Genomic DNA, 25,424 nt, shown 5'->3' with positions numbered 1-25,424 from the left:
TGGAACGTATACTTAATGTTGCAGTTAAGCGTTTCTTATGATGCCTCATAGACTACTCCTTTTTTCTGTAATTGGTGTTGTCTCTGGAAAGTTTCTGGTAATGTGTTCTATGTTTTTTAATGTTAACCATAGTTTTTGGCTGTAGATTGATCCTGTAAGTATTTAAATTGGTTTTGTTTGGGCAGAAACAGACCACTTATTGTATTATTATTATTATTATTATTATTATTATTATTATTATTATTATTATTATTATTAATAGATAACCACTAGTTTCCAAAGTCACAAGGCCAGACAGAACAACAAACAGAAAATCAGGTGTCGTGTGTTTTTATTTAATTACAAGTGTTCAAAATAAATTTTGTATTCAAAAGAAATCAAAAGTATTTTTTACAAGTAGTAGTCTAAAACATCATAACGAGGGCTCAGAACCAGAGGTGCGTAAGTGACATTTTTGTCAAAAAGGCATATTATTATACATCAAATTAAAGCTCTTGGTGAGATCTGTCTAGTGCTGGAAGGACCTAACTGAAATCACAAACTGCATTGAATAAAGTGAGAAAGTAATAAAGACACAACTGCAAAATCTATGTAAACTTAGTGCCAGGAGGACGTAACTAGCACACTTACGCCCTCCTGGCACGGAGTGTTGCATTGTGGGATGGCTGAGTGACAGCAGATGAGTCAAACTGGCTGAAAAAAGCTGTAAAATAAAGCTTTGGGTAAAACAATATCTAACTTTTGTGGATATTTTACTCAATTAAATTGAGGATTCAAGCAATGAATTCACTACAGAATAAGAACCAGACCATGTCAATTGTAGAACATCTTGTCAACTATATTTTACAGTAGTATTTCTTCATTCCTAAATATAATAGCCGCTCCTCAATATGTTCCTGTATGAACTTTCCATGTTCACAAGTATTTTTTAAGTATAATTTATATTAAAAAATATTTCTTTAATTTTCTTCAAAATTATATTGATTTAACAATTGTTAGTTGCCTTGGATAAGGGTGTCTGCTAAGAAATAATCAAAATCTTATTTTTGCTCCCCTGTAAAATTATGAAAATGTCACTTATGCCCCTCTGGTTAAATAAGTTTAAATTTCAGAGCTTATTATCCAACAAAGAAACAAAAAACTTTTTTATTTTATTTTTTATTTTTATGTGATTGGTCCATTTGTGATGCATATCTGTAATATATAAAAGCTGCATCTCCATGTTACAAGTCCCTTTTGATCACAATGATAGAAGATGCTTTGTTGCTTGGCAGGTTACTTATGTTTCATAAAGATCAGTGAAAACTCAATAGACGATTGAGTTTTCACTGATCTTTATGAAACAACGAACAGTTGAATGACGAACAGTTGAATCAATGACGTCCTGGTTACCTATGGTGGAATTACAGCCAATCGATAGTGTTATGGCAGATGTTCAAATTGTTTTGTCCAATCCCTGTGTACACCCAACACACACATTGTGTAAAGTCAACTTAATTTTTCATCCACAAGAAAGAATGATCAGAAATACTGCTTCATGAATAAAACCCTGCTGGTTGAATAATTTGCCCTTGGTATCAAGAGGGGACTCAGCATGGGTCAACCCTTATGAAAGTTTACCACATTAAAAGTATAGCAAAGTGTAATGAAGCACAGTGACAGCATGGTAAAGCACAGGTAAGCATTGTAAATCCCAGAGAGGTATGGTAAAGCATATTAAAAAACATGGCAAGCCATAGAAAACGTTGGTAAATGCATAGTATAAACATGGGAAAAGCAGGGGAAAATTGCAACATTACTATGTAAATGTATCTGTGTAAAGTAAGTGATGACATCTTTCAACTCAATATGTTCTTGTCACAGGCACTCTGTGAAATCAGTTACCAATACAATATGACTTAATGACCCATTGATAAAATCACACAAACAAGTGCCATTTTACACAAAGCAAAAGTAGTCTTAGTTGTAGTATAATAGATTAGACCAGTGTTTCAAAACATTTCATCTCTATGTGTGAATGTAAGGGGAACATCAGATAAGGAGCAGCCACTATTTTCAGCACATCATATCAGCAAAAGGAAAGTCAGATACTGTAGTATATCAATGGTAGCTGTTACCAGTCAAAGGAAAATCATCTGGTAAAAGTTCCAGTCTAATTTTAATACACATTATTTGATTGACTGGGTGAACAGGTGACTTGTAGCTTCCATTGCATGCTATGTGTTGCACATGATACTCCCTCTGTAAAGTGCTTTAAACCAGTTTGGAAGGAGCTATTAGATACTGGAAGTGGAAATCAGTTCTGAGTTTGCTTTTAGATCTTTCAATGAAGGTCTGCACCAAGTTTCCTCACAGTTGGGTAAAAGGTTCTCTAGATACAGTGAAAAACACAGAATACTGTTACTGGTTACCTGAATCAAGCGCGTATTGTAATAACTGTACAGTTAATGTGCTCATGTTTGTATATCTTCATTTTTTCACATAAACCTGTTGATTCAATAAGGTTGAAGGTTTTATAATGGTTGAACAGAAATGGGAATGCAGTTTTTGATTACAATAGCCACTGATTCTATTAAGTGGTTTTCACTGTATGCTCAGGTGCCTCCGTTATATCACTATACAGGGGATAACGTTCCAAGAAATAGAAATGTAACTGTTACCTAATGGGGCTATATCTCTTATAGCCCAAATTACCTGAGCACTTAAATCAAAGCTGCTCCTTTAAGAGCCCTGTATGCGTCAGACGTCGTCTCCGCCCCCAGGAGAAAAATACGAGTGACGCATAAGGATCAGCACCATTTTCTCTTCAGGCCTGCTGCGTTGGAGAGAAAGCAGCGACCTTGAAGGGTAATGGTTACATTTCTATTTCAGGAAACCAGGGTTATTATAAAAACCTAACGTTCTCTTTCAAGTACGAAATGTAACCATCACCTAATGGGATACAATACCCAAGCCGTCGCAAGTGAAAGACTTTTAGCACCAGCAGAGGAGGGATAAGGGTCCGTGGCATATAGTCCACAGTACAGTGAGGGAGAACCCTCATGCAGTGTATATGCTACAAGGTTATGCTGAGTAACCTTAGCATTTAACAACAAAAGTCCAAAAAGGGTGTATGGCTAACTACCCCAGGACTTAAAGTGGAACATAATAAAAATGTGTTAAAAAGCAGAATGAGTGGCTGCTCTTAACACTCTGGTCCCAAAACCAGGGTTCTACTGATCTACGATACTCAGTTGGTAGAACCTGGTAAACGTATGAGTAGCCGCCCATACTGCAGCGTTGCAAATATCTGTGACAGATGCGCCCTGGAATAACGCCCAGGAGGTTGCAAGGCTGACCAGTGACCTTTCTACCAGCTTAGTGGAGGTAATAGTAAGCAGTAAAGCCGTCTCTAAGGACAGGAATTTCACCTCTCCTGAATGAAGGGGCTTGAATGGCGGTCTTGTAAGTGTGTCCAGCACTACATTGAGCTGCCAGAGAGGGACAAGGTCCTTCCTAGGGGGTCTTAACCTCTGAGTACCTTTCAACAGTGTGCTCCTGGGAAGACTGTCAATTGTGCTCTTTAAATATGGCAAGCCGAAATAGCTGCCAGGTAGGCATTCAGTGCACGCGACTTACACCACCTCTAGAAGACACCCCATTTGTAGCCGTACTGGCAGTATGTAGACGCTGCCCTGGTATTCTTAAGGGTGAGAATTACCCTATCGGATAACCCGAGGTGACTCAAATGTCTGCACTCAGGGGCCAGACCTAGAGCTGCAGAACTGTTGGATCTGGATACCACAGTGCCCCGTGTCTGACTCAGCAGGTCACGACGGGCCGGCAATTCCCATGGCTGACCATACAGGAGCTGTGCCTGTACCAAGAACCTGGTCATGCTGGGCTACTAAGAGCACCCGAGCCTGGTATTGTCTGATCTTTTCCAAACACAGTGTAAGCAGTGGCAACATAGAGCAGAGTCTTGGGCCATCTGTGGGCCAGTACGTCTATGCTCAGAGCGTGACCACTCTCCATTAAAAATACCCCAAGATGAGGTTCACAACCGAACTGTGGGGAGCTACCTCTCGAGAGAAGCTCCGCTGCCCAGTTCCTCACCCCTGGCAGGTGAACTGTTCTTACTGAAAACAGGTGTTCGTGAGCACATAGCAAAAGCTTCTGGGCAACACGATTGAGACACGGATACCGGAGACCGCCATGGTGGTTGATGAGCCACCAATGTGGTGTTGTCCGCTGATCAACACGCATTTCCTTTGTATCTCCCTGGAATATTCGTGCAGGGCCAGATGAACTGCCTGCAGCACCAAAGCACTTAGTAGAGGCCCTCCCATGAGGGCTTCCATATGCCTGCACCCCCTGGCTGTTCCAGACAGCGCCACAACCTGGGATGGAAGCGTCTGTGGTTACCACCTCTCTCCTCGTGACACTGCACAGAGCTCTGCCCAAGCACAGATGAGCTAGTTGTTTCCACCAGGAGAGAGCTTTCAAACAGTGACATAGGACACTGTGAGTAGGCGGTGCCGGTCCAAGACAGGGTGAAGGACCCTGTGGTTGAATCAGGCTTGTAGAGGGTGCATGTGTAGGAGCCCTAACGGGTGAACTGCAGATGCAGGCCCAGAATCTCTGGAAGATCATTACCATCACCGCTGCATTGGGGTGAAAAGCTCCAAGGAGACAGTTAGCCTCTAGATCCTGTCGTCCTACAGAGCGGCGATCATATTTATATAAATCAGGTCTCACGACAAGATAGAAAGCTTTTAGCTCTGGTACCGACAGCGAGTCACTGGTACCGGGCTGGTACCATGACAAGTGGCATGCAGGTAAAGACCTGAAAAAGCCACTGGCAAACTGCAAGCATGCACTGTAAAACAGACAGGGGCTGCAGTTGCCTGCTAACTAGAAACAAATCTAGTAACCTTCGTTGTAAGTGGAGCAAAGCAAACACGTGCACATTGGGTTTCTGAAAGAAAAACTGAAAATAATCAACTTAGCTGTAGTTATGATTCAATCAAAAGGAGCAGCTTTGATTTAAGTGCTCAGGTAATTCACGCTATAAGATCTATATCCCCATTAGGGAAGGGTTACATTTTGTACTTGAAAGGGAACCAAAGAGAATAGGAAGCTTAACTGGGTAATCATGAACTAAGCTCAGCAAACAAATCACAGTGAAAAGACAGCAAGAAATTCTTCATTCCTAAATATAATAGCCGCTCCTCAATATGTTCCTTTATGAACTTTCCATGTTCACGAGGATGGCTGGACAAGTGGGTAGTTTATCGTTTATGTAACAAGTACAATGTATGTACAAAAGTACAAACCTAAATGAAGCATCTTAATTCTTGGAAATCCCTATACCAAGGTCTGTATCTGCTCAGCGACACAGTGTCATTTGGATCAGAGCTATTCGGCCAGTCATTCTGATGTCAGATTTGAATGAATGAAGATAGATTTCAAAATGATATCCGTTAAAAAAATTAAAAATTCATGCTGTAAAAATACATGAACAAGTAAATAAATAAAAAAACAAAACAAATTTAGTGACAGTCTCCTGTCACAGGTCTGGATCTGTAGCAAAATGTTGTGCATTTCCAGTTCAACACTCTCTTTCTCTGTCTCTCCTCAGGTTTATATTGACGTTTCACGGGAGACCTCCAGTGCTGATTTTAAGAGGATGCCATTGGTGGGTGGCTCAGACGGGCTCTCAACAGGAACCTGGAGGCAACAAGGAAGTTTAAGAAGTGTAGGTTAACAACCTTTACTGAATTACATGATTCCAACCCAAACATACACTCGGGTCTTTGACATACTGCAATGAAAATCACTTTAACATAAACAGGTAATTATATAACCTGCTATGTGTTTGTGGTAGAGTATTTCATTAGTATTAGTGAGCTAAATTGATTTAGTGCTATCAGCGTGAGAGAACCATAAAAATAACTACCAGCTACAGTAGTAGTAAAACTTGAAATCATGCTCCAAATAGGTCTTTTTCTGCAAATGTTTTTAGATTAGAAAGCACATAAAAACAACCATGTACAAATGTAAGTGTTTTATCCTTCTGTACCACCAACAAAGTACATTAAAACGATATGTATTATGTTACTTACTGCTTGTACAGCTTTGTTTGTAATCCCCATATTAACATTGTGTCTTTTCAACTCCGATTTGATTAAAGCTGTAAATAAGTTCAAATGCATATTATGATATGAAGAAACTATATAAGTATCTTTAAATGTAATTATTTTAAAATGTAAGTAAGTATTTACGAACAATAAAGACCAGTACTTTCAGTTACAAGGTTTACTAGCCCTTGCCATTAGATCACTCTGAGAGTCTTACACTACAGACATTCTTCTATTTGTAGCAGTAAGAAGATACAAGTTCAGAGACAAAACATGAAAAGCTTTACAAATACAACTTTCAAGCTCTATTATAGCTCAGGAAATTTTTTAGTGTTTACAAGCTCAAAAAGTATCCTATGCCTTATCCCATAATATTGGACCACCAACCTGTTAAAATGACTCCTACAAAGATGCAGGCACAGAGGAAAATATTTCCGGCACGGGGGTTATAATCTGTTGTTAGTTTCCCTTGAATTAAGGTGAAAATAATTCCAAATACCTCAAAAGAAGGAAAAAGCAAAAAGCAGGACATCATCATCAACATTTTACAGGTCTGTGAACGAACATAATTCACTGAAGACAGGCAAGGATTCTATTATTATTATTATTATTTATTTCTTAGCAGACGCCCTTATCCAGGGCGACTTACAATTGTTAGCAGATATCACATTATTTTTACATACAATACCCATTTTTACAGTTGGGTTTTTACTGGAGCAATCTAGGTAAAGTACCTTGCTCAAGGGTACAGCAGCAGTGTCCCCACCGGGGATTGAACCCACGACCCTCCAGTCAAGAGTCCAGAGCCCTAACCACTACGCCACACTGCTGCCTGTATTCTATTTCTAGCTTTATAGTAATGTATATACAGCCATACAACAACCTGAAATGTAATTTCCATCCGATACAAAGACATTGCACAAAGATGGGCTATACTGTTTATTTAACTATTGAAAGTAGGCATAACTATTTATTTAATATATAGTACAGGGTGTTGTGTAAGACAGAAGCTGATTTTCACCTAGTCCGGGTCAGAGCGGCCTCTGACCTCTTGCGGAGTAGAGATCAGCTTGTATCATACAGCAACCTATACAATATTCTGTACATAATATATAACATTAAACAGATTAATTGTGCTCGTTCTAAAGTGGCCATACAATTGACCAAAAACTTTTGCATGGCAACATGTCTGGAAGCCATACCTTCTGCTTATGAGACTTCAGCAGTGAAAATCCTGTTTGAGACATAACCTTGTAAAACATTCTACTACAGTAAAGTCCGTGCCGAGCAATCCTTTATTATCTGAGATCTGAAGTAGCCATGGCAAGGTTCTCTGACCAAACAGGAAAAAATAAGCATACAGTACAAGGGGTTTAGAGACCTCCATTCAGTATTTTTCTTTTGTATGTGACACCATTTATTCAATGTTTCAAGGGTATAAATGGGGATGTGACAATGTAATCTGTTCCTTTGATGTGGTTATGAGAATGACCGAGAAAGGAAATGGACTGTGATAAGCGAATCGTGAGTGTTAAATGTTTTGTTTATTTATGAAACTAAACTGTCTGCGTTTGTCACTGTGAGACGGCTAACATGAACTGGGAGCTGACGCTACAGACCAGCCTCAAGCCCGGACTACACTTCCCGACTGTCACTATAATTGCCTTGCACCGCACCTGCACTAAGCACTCACTGTCAGGAGACGTGATCGTGTCTGTGTTGTGTGTTGTTCTTTGTATTATTATTTCAGGACTGAACCCTGTGGTTTATATGCTGGCAATACACATTGTTGTGTAGAGCCAGTATTATTATTTAACGGTCTCAAACAGACAGAGAGAAACTAAATAACTGTTTGAACCGTAAACTTTGTGTCTGTCATTGTTGGAGCACCTGCATCACCTGTACACCTGAGCACTACAAACCACTTTGCCACATGTGGTGTCAGAAACAGGATTATGGACGTCACAGCACTGTCAATGCTGCTGGAAGCACTGGACCAGAGACGAGAGGAGGCGGAGAGCAAGAGTGGAGAGGTATGTGGCGCTGACTGAGAGGATCGGCATCAGAAACGCACCCCCACTACCAGCAGGACCCGTGATGGCACCCCCTAAAGCGAAGATGACCATGGAGGACAACCCGGAGGGATACCTGGTCGCCTTTGAACGGCTAGCTACTGCCACGTCATGGCCTTGGGAATACTGGGCTAGACAACTGGGCTCCTGCTTAATTGGGGAAGACCAAGCAGCCTACCAGGCCATGACCAATGAAGAAGCCAGCCAGTACGACCTGGTCAAACAAGCCATCCTCCGGCGTCTTCATATCACAGGGGAAACACATCGGGTGCATTTCAGGGAGTACCGGTGGACACCAGAGTCCCACCCCAGGGTGGCTGCCCAGCGGTTGTGTGACCACATGGTTTACTGGCTTTGCCCCTGCGAAAAAACAGGGGTACAAATGGGCGAAGCTATCACCTTGGAGCAGTTCTGCCATGTGGTCGGCGCCGAGACCCAAACCTGGACTGGACGCCACAATCCGACCACCCTGGAAGCTGCGATCCGACTGGCGGAGGATTTCAAGGACTCCCTGATCTCCTCTCCGATCAGCCTACTGACCCCTCCCTCACTGCCGAGCAGCAGGGGACTGGTTCCACCTCCACCATCACCCCTCATCCCGTTGGAATCCAGACTGCCCAGATCACCGACCCCAATGGGCAGCCCAACCTCTCTACCATGGAGGCGACGGCTAGCCCCAAGCTGGGGTAGATTCAATGCCTCTGACCCGCTGCCTTATCAGCAGCGGGACAAATATGTAAACATAATGCTTTCTGCCCCGCCTATCTATCCCAGGTGCCAACCCACACGACATACTGCCCGAAAACGCTCCCCAATAATAAAGTGCAACGTGGCGGCATGTTATTTGGCATCGGAAGCAGGTAAGAGATGGTGGAAATGGTCTGGAGAAGCCTTCTATTGTTGATGTGGTTGTCGGTAATGTGAGTACCCATGCATTAGTGGACTCCAGGTGTGAGCAGACCTTAATTCGGACAGCTCTCTTGGACAGTGTGTCGTGGCAGCCACAAGGTCAGGTGGCGATTGCCTGTATCCATGAAGACACGGCGGCATACCCCACACTAAAAGCATACATATCGGTAGGACCGATGCAGCGTCAACTTGTAGTGGGGGTGGTCTGCTAAGAAATAAATAATAATGGAAAGGCTACCACATCTAGTAATTCTAAGCCGGGACTGGCCACAGTATAAACAATTAATTAAAAATACAGTCCCGCCCTCACACGTAAACGTGGCAGACAAACGAAGGAAAACGATTTGTGAGATTTTCCCCTTACAAGCTGACTTGTTTTCCTTCCCTTTTTCATCCTAAAAAACAAAGAAAGAGAGACGGATCAAAACATGGGAAGGTGCATCAATGAGATGAGGCTGGGGCTTGGTGGGAGAGAGCTTGGATGGTATCAAACACCACTCAAAGGGAGTCGGTACGCAGCGTGACCGAGAGGGTGAGGTTACTGGGCCATCCATGGCAGATGTTACTCCGGCCCCTCTCAATATACCGGACATGTGGGACCGAAGCGTGGACATAGTGTGGGGCCAAAGCAACGACCCCACGCTGGTGCAGGCTTTGGAACAGGTCCGGTCTATTGAAGGTATTGATGTTGAAGGCACTGGGGGCCCTGGCACAAGACAGCCTGTAACACAATTGATGGTTCCCTGTCTTGTCGGCCCAAGGTCATGAGGCTGGCGCATGCTATCCCTTTTGCTGGGCACCTTGGAGCTGATAAAAAAAGGGAACACATATTTGCTCGATTTTATGGGGTAGGGCTTCATACTGAAGTGTCGAAAATATGTAGCCACATGCCCAGACTGCCAGCGAGTAGCGCCGGGTCGAGTGCGCCCCACCCCTTTGGTCACACTGCCAATAATTTCCACTCCTTTTGAGCGCATTGCAATGGACATAGTGGGCCCTTTGCTACCTTCTGATTCCGGGTATACACATATATTAGTGGTGGTAGATTACGCAACGCGATACCCGGAGGCAGTTTCATCGAGGTCCACTAATGCAGCTGCAATAGCCAAAGAACTAGTGCAGATTATGTCGAGAGTAGAGATCGCCCAAAGAAAAACTGACTGATTATGGGACTAACTTTCTGTCTCAAACGCTACAGCAGGTGTATAAAATATAAAAACTACGTCCCATCCAGACATCTGTTTATCATCCATCGGACAGTTTGGCGTAATGTTTTAATCAAACATTAAAGCTTAGATGATTTGTGAACCAAGAGCAGAAACATTGGGCAACGCTCCTTCCCTACCTCCTTTTTGCAATGAGAGAGGTGCCGCAGAGTTCAACAGGGTTCTCCCCCTTCGAGCTCTTGTACGGCTGACAGTCTCACGGCACCCTAACAAGGATGGACATTTAGCGGGGCTCCCGAGTGGTGCATACGGTAAAGGCACTCCGCGTGGAGAGCAGGATGCGCCCTATAGACTTGAGGTCACCGGTTCGATTCCAGGCTATTCCACTGCTGACCATGGAACGGGGTGTTCCCAGGGGGCAGTGCACAATTGGCCGAGCGCCGCCCAGGTGGGGAGGGCTTAGGTCGGCCAGGGTGTCCTCGGTTCACCACCTACCAGCGACCCCAGTAAACTGGCCTGGCGCCTGCGGGCCTGCCTGTAAGTTGCCTAGAGCTGCATGGTCCTGCAACGCTGTAGCCCTGAGATGGCTGCATGGTGGGCCTGCAGAGTCAAAAGAAGCGAATGGCTGACAGCATGCATAAGGTTGTTCTCGAGCGGGGGCTGAGGAGGGCCCTGTGCCTTTGGTTCTAAAAGCAGGACCGGAGAGCTGGGGGTGGGGTGGGAAGTTGGCTCTCCTCTCCTAAGGACCCCCTCAAGATACCTGACAGAGTCTGGGTGCAAGACTGCTTTGCATTCCCGGATCACGCAGCAGGCCGTCCTGGTGGTCCACTGAGACTCTCTGGCGGCGAGCATCTCGGGAGCTAGCCACACTGAGCGTTCGTGATCCAGGAGATCCCAGACTCAGACCATCTGCCTCTGCACCGCGGGAGATTCCATCACCTGCGAACGAAGATGGGTGTTGTGCAGCAGGGGCTCCAGAAGGAATGCTTCCCCCTCGGTCGGAATAGAGTCCCGGCTCACGGCTATCATGCTTCAGGTCTTCAGCAGCAGCTGATTGTTCCAGTAAAACAAAACTGCAGATGATTATACAATATAGTCTTCTTATGTATTTACTGGAGCACATCAAAAAGGTGTGTTAAACTTTGCAGATGCACATATAACCCCCTGCATGCTATTCCCACAGGAGTGACAAATTTGGACTTGCTGGCGCTCCACGTGGAAATCGCAGGATAAGCAGCTGGGTGGTTAAAGTGCCAGAAGGCAGCGGCGCGCCTAAAAGTCTTAGACGTGTTGCATTTTTCTACTCTGATGCATTATAAGCATCAATAATTTACTCAAAGCCTCCACTAGTGTTTTCTACTATTATAACAACCTTGACATGCATAAAGAAGAAAAAACACTGAAATAGCTTGCATCACTCAATTTTCAAGGTGTGGTATCCAAAGCATAATCAACAAATACAGAGAAACATCATCTGCAATTGACACCCCAGGACTGGAAGACCCAAAAAGCTGTCTAACAAGGATGAGCAATACTTGAAGATAATATCCTTAAGGAATAGAAAGAAGACAAGAATTGAATTGACAACAGAACTGGCAGAAGGCACAGGTGTCGTTGTCCATCAAATCAACAATACAAAGGTCACTCTTGAAATCAGGACTTAAAAGGATGTGTTGCAGTAAGAATACCTCTGTTAAGAAAGGGAAACAAGACTAAAAGGCTAAAATATGCACAAGAACACAGAAATTGGACTATGGTCAACGTTGCTTTGGATTTTTGATGGATGGACAACGACACCTGTGCCTTATGCCAGTTTTATATCATTAACCTAAAGTGCTGGATTTTAGCTCAGTTTGTAGACTATAAGAATGAGAATTGCTGAAGCTACGGTTCTGTAGGGAAACTTGTATATATTATAAACATATTATACATGTACATATATAATAAATATATATGCAGTCAAAAAATGTGGAATGTTGTTTTTTGTTTTTTGGATTTGTGTAACGCTATCTTGGCTTTTGTTTTGTTTTCCGAAGTTTCATTACATTTTTTTGGTGGCCAAAATTAGGCAGGCTACACTTACGGTACTTCAACACAACCTAAAAACTTAGTGGAAACCCAGTTTAAGAAAGCTGTACAATACTAGTAGTCGCGCAAGGCCAAATTGGAACTCACACAGAAACAATAAAATATACCATCCCATATTTTAATATTAATTAGTTTATTTGCATTTGGAACGATCATTTCTTTGGCTAAAAGAAAACGACATAGAAACACACACTACCCGAAAAGGTACTACCAAAATAGAGTGAGAAAGGTGAAACTTGTTTCTCTTTTTCCAAGGTAACTGCCCCAGTGTTATGATGGGTGTTTTGGTCCTTTACATTTACCCACAGTAGTTAAAATTCACTTCATGCCACCACTGTACTTTGTAAAGTAATGTGTATTTCTTATATGAATGCAGAACCTCATTGGGTATTTATACAGTTTTAAAATTAGGTGAATACATAAAATGGAACTACTCTGCAAAATCAGCAAACTTTCATATCCTTGACCTTCTTTACTGCAGGACTTTTTTCTGACAGCTTCTATAGGTACCTGTCCAGAAGCGTTCAGGAGACCACAAGATGTTCCTTCTGACTCAGGATATGTAATTTCAACTCCAAATTCGAATCCCAGTGGCAGGTATCCTGTCATAAAGAAACTAAAAATACAATGGGAGAGTTTAGGAAAAAACAGCATTCTCCTGTGGAGCAAACTGGAGATTTGTAAAACTTTTAGACCTCTATGAAGAAGTACTGTAGCATGCTCATGACGTGCACATTTCTCTACTTGACAAACCAAAGAAGCCAAAAGCCAGCCACATTTATTTACATCTAGGTTAAAGTGAGTAGCTTGAAATGTCACTTCAATTGTTTGTAATTATCTGAGTAGTTATGGGTCCTGTGGCTCCAATCTTCACCTAGCTTCGAGTTTTGAAAGGTCATACTGTCACTTGATCTGTAATGGTATAAAGAAGGCTGTTCAGTGATGGTGTCACAGGAACTAGGTAGACTGTGAAAAAATCAGACGTTGCCTACACTGCACACGCACGAATTTCTGAATTAAAGGGAGGGTTCGCTGGAAATTCAATGAAGATAACAGGACTTAAATACCATTAGTTATTTTTCAGATGCAAAAACAAAAGGTACACACAGTGTTTTCTTTTTTGTTTTTTTTTTTTTTTAAATGTGACATTTGTCATATTATCCATCTAGGTATAAAGTAAATAAATTAAGTTTAAGTCTCCCTTAAACTAAGTTAGAAATATAACTTTGCCACCCGTTATAAAAACAGCGTGGTAAAGCAAATTTAACCACTATGATTAAATGATAACAGATAATTAAATGGTATGTCATATTAATTAATTTAACGGTATGTCATATTAAAAAGTGTTATTAAAACAAAGTGATTTATGTCTGTAACATACATTAGCTAAATATTTTTTTCATGTAAAATGTAGCTTTTAATAAAGATTCTGACAATTTTTTTAAGTTTGCTATATTTTACAATTGTATGGTAACAAATATAAAACAAAGAAAGCGATCAGCCACAGAATGATATATACAGGGTGTTAAACGATTAAAGTTCACAGATAGAAAAAGCCAACTGACGTGGACCCTCTGTTTAAGTTCACAAATTCGCACATGTGCAGTAAAGGCTTTTTAGGGGAAAAAAAAATGATAGCTCCCCATTAAATACAGGCAGAACCAGTAGTTCCACATAGTTACCTCAACGGTAACGCAACAACAGTGAGCAGTTGAAAAAAAAAAGTACTCCTTTAGTAACCAGTAATCTATGCGAAAAACCCTTAAGAAAGAACTTTCGTTTCAATGTTGATTAAAGGAGCTGTCAGTCATCCTAGGGTCCACTATCAGAAAGCTGATTTCTCCACTTACTATTTTGAAGCTCTCTATAGATAATAAAAATAATAATAATAATAATAATAATAATAATAATAATAAAGCCCTCTCCTTCCTGGACTACACCTATTACTGTCCCTACTGCTTTCTTTTCTTTCCACTAAACACACACTGCTCTATCATGCTTTACTGAAACTTCGTTCCAAGTGAAAGGCACAAGTTTGAATTTGAGACAAAAGTCTTTCTTCTGAACTCAACAAGGTGGTGAGGGATGCTTTATTAAGCAGACGTTCCAAACTTAAGAAAAAAATTAAATTAAAGTTAAACTGAAGGGGCAGTAAAAAGAGTAACTTGGTTTTAATTAAACAGCAACTTGGTAAGGGTCTATCATTTTCTCTTCAGTCTTTTTCAGTTTCACATCCTGGGGACTTTTTAAAAGCGCGCCTGTGATAACTGAAATATAAAACGATATACAAAATGAATCCAAACAAGAAAAAGAAGACGCTAGTTAAGATAACTGTAATATTTTATAACTACACAAAGTTGCGCTCGAAAGTTAGTATTCTTGATTTTGTTTTAAAGGGTACATAAGGAGCTTTCATATGTAACTGAGATGGATTTAACAGTGAGCAGGAGGATGATGGGAAATGTAGTTCTGAGAGGTCCATTCGGGTACATGGGAAGCCATCTTGAGGCAGGGAATGCAATTTAAAAGTTTAAAAAAGTGGTCAAAATGTAAAAAAAAAAAAAAAAAATTAAAACAATACACACACCTTATGTAAACAGTTGTAGCAACGCATGGGAACATGCAACACAATAAAATAAAAAGGTCCTTATGTACCCTTTAAGGTTACTATTATAAATGAAGTATTCTGGAATTAATCACTGTGACAAGGAGAGCCCTGTCACTGGTTCCTGCGCAAGTGTGTGCAGCTGAGACGCGTTGCTGGGCAACCAATTGGGCAGTTAGGCTCGCCCAGCTCTGAGCTGATCGGGAGGTCCGGATTGGCTGAGGGGTGTGCCCGGAGATGTTGCACAGAGCTCAAAAAGCGTCTGCACCACAGTTCAAGGCTGCTGCATGGCCATTGCTACACAGATGGGTGCTGAGCAAAAACGTGTGTTTGTTTACATCAAAGAGAGTGTCCTCGCTGCAGGAACTACTACACGAAACCCTTCCACTCCAAGACGGTGCTCATGAAGGCATTGCCCAGCCGGACCGTTTGAAAAGGCCATGTGAAGAGGCAGGAGTGCTCTGTGAGGATGCCAGGACTCCAGAAGCCCAGAAGTAGGTCAGTTTAGGGGATGTTGATCTCAAACAGCATAGGAGGGTTTGCGTAGAGCAGAAGTGTTCCTGGAGCGGGACATTCCTTTTAATGGGACGAATGCTCACCATTTTGTGTGGCAAACTTATTTTTAGCTTTGTTTTGTCTTGTTTTCTTTATTAAATGTGACACTAGGGCTACCATTGCTGGTACCCTAGTGTCAGCACTTGCATTGATAATAAATCTGCGCACCTGTGCAGCGTGTCAACACCCAATGCTCTGTGTCTGCCTCATGATTATTCAGTGATGAGCCACACACGTAACGAATCCCCCGTTACAATCACAAGTAAATTACTTCAAAAGACAGTTTTGTACACTTATGAACAATTTATCAGAAACACTAAATTAAATTATAAATATCTTACCCAAGTATTCCTGCTGTAAAAAATACAATATTGAGGTTGCCAAGATTGAGTGTAAAGGTGAAAATAATCATTCCAATAAAGGACAGGAGGTAAACAATCAAGGTGGTCTGTCTGGAAAAGGGGAGAGATTAAAACACATCAGTAAGAAGAATATTAGGAAACAAATTAGTTAGTCTTCAGATTCCTTACATTATCACACACTAGCTTTGTTGTATTGGAATTTGTATTTCTACCATATACATTTCACACAGGATCCTTGTTAAAAAAAAAAAAAAGTGGACCCTTATTCATGTCTGTCTGTCGAACTTTCTGTCACACTCTAAATGATGAATATATTAAATCTGGCCAAACTGCTCTTGCAACCCTGCAGAACATGTAAAATCAAATCAGTATGCTTCAAAACTGTATTTTTCTAATTTAACTTGAACAGTGCTTGTGATTATGTTTGACAAGTGTCTGCGTACATGCAAAACATATTTCCAAATCAGATTAGTTGCTCTGTTATTGAGTTATTGTAACTTCAAAGGAAACGAATTATCACTAATACAACATAAAGGATGTTTAAGTGTTTCAGAGCTTGGGAAAGCATTGTTCACCTGTTTGAACCTGAAATCTAAGGTTTCAGCAATTTTAGCCAGAAGATAAGAATGGATTGCTACCGGTTGAAAATAAACCAGTCACCTTGACCTACTCCCAGAGCATTTACAAATGCATCTCAGTACTGGACAGCTGGCTTTTTTTTTTTTTTTTTTTTTGCTGTGAACAGTGTTCCGGCAACAATCCTCTGCAGCCAAGCTGTAGAGAATTCCTAGGGAGAACCCTTTAGCCAAATCAACCCCACTGACCGTTTTAGCACCATATTGTGGAGAGCTCAAACCAATCAATCGAATAATCAGTTTGTGGTGGTCTCCATTTCATACTATGAATAGATACACCAGAACTTTCTGCATAATCGCGGTTGCATTTTTTAAGTAGGCCACTGAGATTTTGGCTTTTTAAGTTATTTTATTGTATTGTATTTAATATTTGAACTCTAAATAGCAAACAAACAGAATTCAATAAGATTACTAGTGTTGGGTCTTTTGGTTGTTTCTGAATAGAAGACATTTTATTTGTGAACATTTTAATATAATAGTTATTTGCTGCTGGTTTTAAAAAAACAGAAATACTGTTCTGTAACACCTATACTGTGTACATGAGTCAATTAAATGTTCTGTGTTGACTATTTTGTGGAACAGTAATGTACAACTTACTTAATTGACATTTGAATAGAATTGCACATACTTGTATGTTTTAGTGTAATCAAGCCAGAGGCCACAGATAATAGAGCCCACTATCCCAGCAACCACTAGAGTAAGTCCAATACGTCCCGCATTTACCTCTTCACCCTACACACATTAGGGAAACACAAAAGTAAACACAAAAAGGTCAGCTTCAAAAATAGAACAAAACATCTTGGCCTGCTATCAAAAAACGAAATGCCTTTGTACATTTTATTTTGGGAGGTAAAAATGTGTAAAATAAAAAAATTCCCCATGGGAAAGTTAAAACCAACAACATATAAAACAATACATTTTATACAGTACATACCTATCTGTAACATATTTCAAATGCATTTTATACAGTACATACCTATCTGTAACATATTTCAAATACATTTGTTATTATTTTGTTTTATTTATTAAGCTTTAACCATATTTTTGAGAATAATTTAAAATTAATCACGATGTTTATATTCCTCGGTTATTATTCACTTCTTACTGTAGGTCAGTGACTGGCAAACCATGCATACTTATATTCTTAGGGCTCAATTTATGAAGCTTACAGCAGAAGGAACTTGGCTTCAGGCCACTGCACAGTACACCAGGGAAACTCTGTCTCCCAGTCTTTTGGAACCAGTTTTCAAGATATTGTTCCTGAAACAGTGGCTTTATGTTCTCTCAGCTTAACAATTCCTAGCACCCTGAAGAAAGACACCGAGCTCCGATTTGATGTCAATTCCTGTATTAATCCCCAGGTAACGCATTCAGACACTACCCATATGTAGATACTCAGAGAACATATTTGCATACAGCTAACACACACTCAAAAGAAGGCTATATGCTACAGCTAAGTTATAAATTAACCATTTTAAATCAATGCCATCAACAGTGTTTAAAAATACACAGGTATAAACTTACAACTAAAATTTCTCTTAACACAATAAATGACAATATTCCAATAGTTGTTGTTTGCCATTAAATGAGGATGCATTAATATGCTCGCATTCAGTACCATATACACATATAATTACCTTGGTCTAGAAAGTCCTGCAATCATATTGTTCTGTTTCATTTCTGATCATCACATATAAGGTAGACTACAGTACATTGTACTGTATTGTCACGGCAGTTTTCATTGTGTGTGGACACAAGGATCCAAACAGTACAGTATCAAGCAATGCTTCATATATATATATATATATATATATATATATATATATATATATATAGATATACATTTGTGACTCAGCAAGATTGATACCTTTTGATTGAGATTATGGAATTGGCTTTTGTTAGTGTTTGCTTTTTGAACAATAGGCTAGAATGTGTGCTGTGAATGTTATAGTTCATATTTTATAATTATTTTATAATTTTATAATTATACTACATCTATTAGGCATCTGTTCAAAATATAAAAGGTCAGTTTTAGGTATGGACCACCAATATGCAGCGTCTATACAAAAACAATATTTTGTTAATACTCTGCAGCCTGACAGTTTCCATTCAGTGTGTGTGTTTTCAAATATATTATTATTATTATTATGATTATTATTATTATTATTATTATTATTATTATTATTATTATTATTATTGGCAACACACTGTGTTGTCTATTACAAAGCATTTTTTGTTTAGTACATTTCTTACATTATTGTAGCATATTTTAAAACATATAGTAACTAACGCAAAACAAAAACGCTGTAAAAAATAATTAAATACATACATAAATAAATAAATACATAAATAAATACATAAATAAATAAATAAATAAACAAACTGAAAAAAGGGCACTAGAACCTAGGGTAATACCTGAGGCACCAAACTGCCAGGTGGATTGAGTTGACCTTAAAAAGGTATGTTTTCCTTGCTGTTGTATATTCATTTAGTCCACTTTAAATGATCAAATTATATTTTTAAATAATATAACGTCTGTTTGTTTTTGATGTTGCCAGTTGATACCCATTCACAAGCCTTTTGGGATGCCTGTGTTAAACATACCTTATAGTGCTCTATGATCATCTGATTCAGCAGTGTTGACACAGAGTAAAACGACCCAGTCAATATACCTACAAAGAATGAAAGGAAAGCAGAGTAACAAAAAATAATTGAAACATTTTTTGGAAGAGGTGTTCAGGTCTTAAACTGGAAACATCTGTCACTTGTCCTTTGAACAACAGATTACAAAAATGGCATCCATTATATGTATTCTATAATATAGGAAAGCTGTATGGGTGAGGCATGATGGACAAGACAGAAAATCAAACTTCTGATGTTTCCCAAGAACAATCACTGAGGAATCAGATGGGGTAACCATTGAGAAACAGTCACTTCCAGTATAACATCTAGAACCACTTGTTTTGCATCAGCACACGCTTGTTTTTAAATATGAACACTCAAAATGAAAACAACAATAAATGGACAGTTATGTAACAGAGGCCAGTAATGTGGATCACTCTCTAATGGACAGCGCAGGCAAACACATCTCCTTCTATTTTACAGCTGTAACAGATAAGAACAGAAGGAAATGTACACGGAAGAGGAGGCCATTGAGCCTCTAGGCTTGTCTGTTTCTTAGTAGGTGATTAACTTCAGAAGTTTGTCAAGTTGGGTCTTAAAGGATCCAAGTGATTCTGTCTCAATAAAATGACTTGATAGCCCATTCCATACTCCCACCCCTCTCTGTGTGAAAAAGTGACTCCTTCCCTCTGTCCTACCTCCATGTAGTTTCCAACTGTTTCCTATGGGCCTGCTTTTTTACGCCATTTAAATTATTTGTATGGGTTAACTATGTCAGTTCCTTTTGAGATTTTAAATAGTTCAACCCTGATACTGGTAACACCTGTGGGTAACCTGATCTGCAATCTTTTTTAATAAATGTTTCAAATTTTCTGCATCAAATGTATCAAAATTGTGATTTAGAAAAAACATGTGCAAATGAGGCGACCTGTATGATTAGAGTGGTAGTGTCTATGGCAGTGGTATTCAATTACATTCACTGGAGGACCAGATAAGGCAATGTCCAAATCTTGGGGGGCCACAGGGCGCTCATTTTAAATAAAAAATGGACACCTAATTTCCTTTCTTTTTGTCTACAATTCTGACACTCGCTCACACCGTCTTTGTTTTTCAAAAAATGACTGCGCAGCAAGCATGCAAGTTAAGCAATGAAAGCACGTCAATCTGTCGCGGTGAAATGGCAAATTCCCTATGACAGCGGCGCCAGACTTTCCCTGATGAGGGGAAAAGAACAAAAAATTGAGGGGGCTACACCCCACTTTGTGCAGGCAGACATAAAATACATTCAAATACTGCATGCAAACGAAGGTGCAACATTTTAAGAAGCAATTAATCTATAATTCATAAAAAGAATGAATGCAGGACACACTTTATTACAATCACTATTCATAACTGTATTAACATTTATATAGACTAGTTACTTCTTAAAATGTTGCGCTCTCGTTTTAGCGTTCTTCATTCTGCATTTAATGAGAAAGTAAAGACTTGGATGATTTAAAAGCCCATTTAGTTGTTTCACATTAAAACCCTGTAAATTAAAGTGATTTTACTATTATTATTACAATATACATTTTATATGACGGTCTGGTCTCACTAGTAGTGTCTTATAACAGTGCTTTTAATCTGCGATCATAATATATCTGCTTACATGTATTGAAACGTAGTTATTTTGTTTAAAGGCACTTTTACGTTATGTAATAAATAACATATTTCTAGTTAGGTTTGCCTATACTAAATGCAGATAAACTGGCCAAAGGTCAAAAGACAAGTCTCACATATTATAAGACAGTGCAGACTGGCGTCTCACATATAGACAGTGTCGTCGAAACGGCCAAAACAAAACCTACCCGACCGTCTACCCTTCGGGCCAAAATGATCGTATCTTGTGATACAAACAGTTTAAATAAGGTTTAAACAAATCTCTTTTGAAATGTAGGGTTGTTTTTTTTGTTTGTTTTTTTATTGTAACGATGACTGAGATACATTAAAGCTAGGATGCAACTGGCATGTGTTAGTACAGCTGCACTCCACTTATAACACATCCTATTAGAACGGAGTTCCGTTTACAATGTATTGAGGAGGCATGTCCCTGCCAAACAACATGGGCTTTAATGGGGAATTACTCGCTTATAACGTATATACCGTTTAGTACGAACAGGCAGGTCTTTTGCGTTTAATATGGAAGGCTCTTTTTTAATGCCTACCCCATTAACATTAAAGTCTGTACAGTATTTATCGAGATTACTCATGACTTCAAGGTAATGTTTCATTTTACTCCCTGAAAATACATTTTACTCTCTCATTGTTAAAATTAGAGAAGTTACCCCCAGACCCAAACTGACTTCACAACAGCACACAAACTGGCAGTTCATGAAAATGATGTCCACATTTAAAAATGTTACTGATGAAAACAGAGACGTATTTGTTTTGAAAATCAGGAAAATACTGCCACAAGAAAAAAAATGTTGGTGTGGTTCAGTTGTGCATACCATGGGAAAGATTTCCGGCAGCGTGTCTCTGTGTGTGTGTGTGTGTGTGTGTGTGTGTGTGTGTGTGTGTGTGTGTGTGTGTGTGTGTGTGTGTGTGTGTGTGTGTTGCTCTTACTCCGATTCTGATTCAATGTGTTGTGTCAATCATGGCAGAGATACATTTAAACAAACCTGTAGCGTTTTGCTAAAACTGCCCAAAAATAGACAACCCGCCTAGCATAATTTTCTCCCGCAAAACGGAATTAAAAACAGCCCAATTTTGCGGCAGTTGGCAGCACTGTAGCTGACATCCGACAGGCCAGGCGGAAGGCTCTCGAGGGCCGGATTTGAAGAACAATGGCCTATGGTATCTACGGTTGCAATTTTCCCTTTTTTTCTACCCAGTTTGAAATGCCCAATTGGAATGCTGCCTCACCACTGCAATCAGGAGAGCTGAACATCAACGGGCTGCCCTTCATTCTCACTGTCAAGCCAATCTTTTCACACTCTGAATTTAAGCAATAGATGTTACTAAACCCTGGAGGCAAGGACCTAGACTGGGAAGTCTTTGTTGGGTCTCGCTGGACACCTGGCATGATGAAGCAACATACCCCCAGATCATTTTACACCCAGCCAATGCAGTCGCCCTTGTATGTTCTCACAATTGGAAACAGGGAGTTGAAACACAACTGCATGGCTCACCCAGCACTCCGAGCAGCAGTGCTTTTACTATGAGCCACTGGGGGACCTTTACTCATGTATTACTCACCATAACTGACTAGCAGAAGCAGGAAGGAAAAGTTCTTGAAGAGGTTGATTATTGATTGCTTGTAGGAGTAATCTTCAGGAGAGCTCTCTGGCAGCACAGCCTGAGCCTGGCTTGGCGGGAGTGGAGGCTTTTCCTTAAATACTATAACAAAATAAAGCAGGATCATTAGTAACGTTAAATAACTAGACAAACATAAAACTGTACATTGACGTACGTAGAGGGGACCAAAAATACAATTTTAAGTTACATGCCTTTACAAAATAATCATTTCACATAGGGAACATGTCTAAATTATGTTATTTTCAGGCATGAACCCACTATGCATATAATCTCACAAAAGCAGTTACTTGTAATAATTTACCTCCACTATCACAATGTTCCTACCCATTGCCAAATCTTATTTCAAAGTCCATCATATAATCACAGGGTTGCTTAATTATGAAATGTGGAACACCACTGTGTCATAGATGAAAGAATTACAAGCAGGTGGTGTACAGGGATTATTTCTAGAAATTACACAGATTTCACCATTCAGCCTCATAGTGTACATGTATCTCATGTAATGCCTCAGAACGTGGCTAATTAAGCAGAATCACAATGCCCAGGATATTTTTAAATTAAGAAACTGGGAGCCCTCTGCTTAAAATCATTCAGAAGTTATAACCATTTAAACTTGCCTTTTTGTATTTGCATGGTTTCGTACTCCATATCTCTAAATTATAGGGTTAGGGAACTGTGATTTTTGGGGAATACAGAATAATGAACAAATTGACAAACGCTGGTCATTTCTTCCGATTCTGCGATGGTGACCCTGGAGCCAGCTTCTGATTTGGAATGGAATTGACTCATTTTTTGATTTACAACTTTAAAACGATTTTGCTTACCAATGACTGTTAAAACTAATAGCAGAGTAGACACCGCTGCTGTACCGTAGAACATGATGCTGATGTTGCTCCCAATTAGATCTATATTGTTCTTGGTGTAGGGTATCAGAACTGGAGGCAGCAGGAAACCAATTGCTGTACCAAGCTGAGGAGCAAACCAGGAAAAATGGCACATTACTACAAATCACTGATTGACACGTTCGTTTGTGTCCTAAAAACCAAATACTTGCCCTAGGGGTTACAAATGTCATTCTGTTATGGTTCTTAAATGAAACAGGTATTGTGAAAACGATGTTCTTAAACAATAAACGTATTACTTGGAAGCCTATTTTAATTACATATGCGTTATGGGACACGTGTACAATGCAATCTATAAGTTATAACGTATACGATATAAAGACTAACATTTTGTCACTCAGTTATCAAAACACCCACCTGATTTCCCAAAACTGCTGTGGCACAGGCAGTTGACACTTCCTTGGGCCCAAACCACACCGATGCAATTCTTGAAGGTAGACCCAAAATGAACACCTGGGCCACTGAACATACAGTTTGTGCAAATACCGTCACCCCAAACAGGTCGGGTCTCACACTGGCACATTTTACCCAAGCCCCAATGCAATTCAAACCTGCGCCCAAGAGGGCAGTGATCTTAAGTCCCTTTTTATCCAGCAACCAGGTTGCGGGGAATATCAGAGGCACATAGACGATCATGTAGACAACTGACAGACAGTCGATTTTGTCGCTTGTCACACTGTAGTAGTCCATGAAGATATTGGTGATGATGCTGTATTGGATCCATTGGAAGGCGTTGACTAGTGAATAAAGGCTAAAGACTATCAAAACTGCAAATCTTCGCATGTAAAGTTTGGTTTCAAGCGGTTTCGGTTGCCCAGGCAGCATGGTTTGTTCCTCGTCGGGGGATATCAAATCTTCAAAAGCGACCTGCACTAGTCCAGGAGTCATGTTGATATACTGGTTTCCATTTGGAGCGATTACATTCTTCCCCTCTGGTGTAGCCGTGCAGTTTTCGTCAGGTGTGCAACCATGCTGCTGATGCTCCTGTAAATCGCAGGCAAACATGATGCAGCTTAAATGGTAATACCACTATGTCTTCTGTCTAACGAAACAGGAAATCCTCCTCGCCGTGGAACGTGTGTGTTAATATTGAATTGAAATATTAATATTAATATAGAATTGAAAAAAAAAGAAACGTGAGTAGGGTAAATACCGGTAAACGGATTGGGTTTTTTTAAAGCCATGCAATATTATGAGCACTGGCTATATTATTAATTCTATGGAAATACATTGATCCATACTGACAAAGGTCGAGTATCGTTATCCAAAACACCCCCACATAAAACTAAAATGCTGATAACACTACCGGCACCACCCGATCCTACTAGCAGAGAAAGTAATTGATGCATATATGAACCGGTCTCTGTTGCATCAGCACAGCTATTAGCTACCACACAGGCAAGCAAAAAGCCTGAACACTTCCGATGCCATGCCAGCCAATCGGCAACAGACAGGGGGTGTGGTTTCTGAGCGGAAAGAGTCGTACAAAGTACTGTACAAACTACTGTATAATCAAAGACCAAGTTATTATTTATTTTCCTCGGTATTTGTCTCGAGGTTCTTTAAGATTGTGTTTTAACTATAACATAGATAACTAGCAGTTTTGATAATAAATGCTAGCACTCTTATACTATTTGTTCATTAGATGTAGTTTACATATCTAATTTCAAATATAACAATGCAGACAATACAAGGCATCTGAATTGGAAAGTCAAACATATCTGTGTTTACGCGCCACACTATTTTCTCTAAAGAAAACTGTGATGTAGTCAGGCTTCTTGTTTTACTTAGTTACCGTGATGTACTCAGGCTTATTGTTTTACTTAGTTTGAGGCACGAAAGCGTCACATTATATTTATGTTCAGCAATTCTATATATTGTTTTTGACATGTGAAATTGTGTATCTGAAATGTAAACTAATCAATGAAGTATCGATGCCCAGAAAGACTTCGACACCATTCGATAATAAGCAATGAATAAAAGTCAGACCAAGTAAAACATAACACAAATACTGGGTAGCGTGTCTTCTTTATTTATTTTACTCTTCTGTTTGGTTAAAGCTCTCTTTATCCCTCAGTGTAGACTGCAAATA

The 25,424-nt window shown here is 39.9% G+C and overlaps 1 protein-coding gene across 2 annotated transcripts; it reads right to left on the bottom strand.

Moving 5' to 3' along the window:
* Positions 1-320: 320 nt before the first annotated feature.
* On the bottom strand, positions 321-24,771 carry LOC117402275 (heme transporter FLVCR1-like). 2 transcript variants are annotated; one of them, XM_034003254.3, is made up of 10 exons: positions 23,690-24,768; positions 23,255-23,399; positions 22,371-22,511; positions 19,116-19,183; positions 17,140-17,243; positions 15,856-15,966; positions 12,865-12,970; positions 6,507-6,618; positions 6,105-6,172; positions 321-5,709 (listed from the first exon to the last, which is right to left on the bottom strand). In XM_034003254.3, the coding sequence occupies exons 1-10, from the start codon at positions 24,335-24,337 to the stop codon at positions 5,623-5,625; spliced, it is 1,590 nt and encodes a 529-aa protein (XP_033859145.3). In that variant the 5' UTR covers positions 24,338-24,768; the 3' UTR covers positions 321-5,622. The 2 variants fall into 2 exon arrangements, with proteins under 2 accessions (XP_033859145.3, XP_058880272.1); XM_059024289.1 differs by lacking the exons at positions 321-5,709; positions 6,105-6,172; positions 6,507-6,618; positions 12,865-12,970 and adding an exon at positions 12,988-13,266 and having other exon boundaries at positions 23,690-24,771.
* Between the last annotated feature and the right edge of the window lie 653 nt (positions 24,772-25,424).

Source organism: Acipenser ruthenus, chromosome 5, assembly GCF_902713425.1.
Source record: "Acipenser ruthenus chromosome 5, fAciRut3.2 maternal haplotype, whole genome shotgun sequence".
In the NCBI taxonomy this organism is placed as follows: Eukaryota; Metazoa; Chordata; class Actinopteri; order Acipenseriformes; family Acipenseridae; genus Acipenser; species Acipenser ruthenus.
The sequence above is the reverse complement of the archived record's forward strand: the minus strand, read 5'-3'. Positions and strand labels throughout refer to the sequence as shown.

Coding starts and splice junctions, on each gene's coding strand:
- LOC117402275 (XM_034003254.3), bottom strand. CDS start 24,337: ATGTTTGCCTGCGATTTACAGGAGCATCAGCAGCATGGTTGCACACCT. Junction 22,512..23,254: donor ATTAGTTTTAACAGTCATTG/GTAAGCAAAATC, acceptor ATTTTGTTATAG/TATTTAAGGAAAAGCCTCCA. Junction 12,971..15,855: donor TTTACAGCAGGAATACTTGG/GTAAGATATTTA, acceptor TTGTATTTTTAG/TTTCTTTATGACAGGATACC.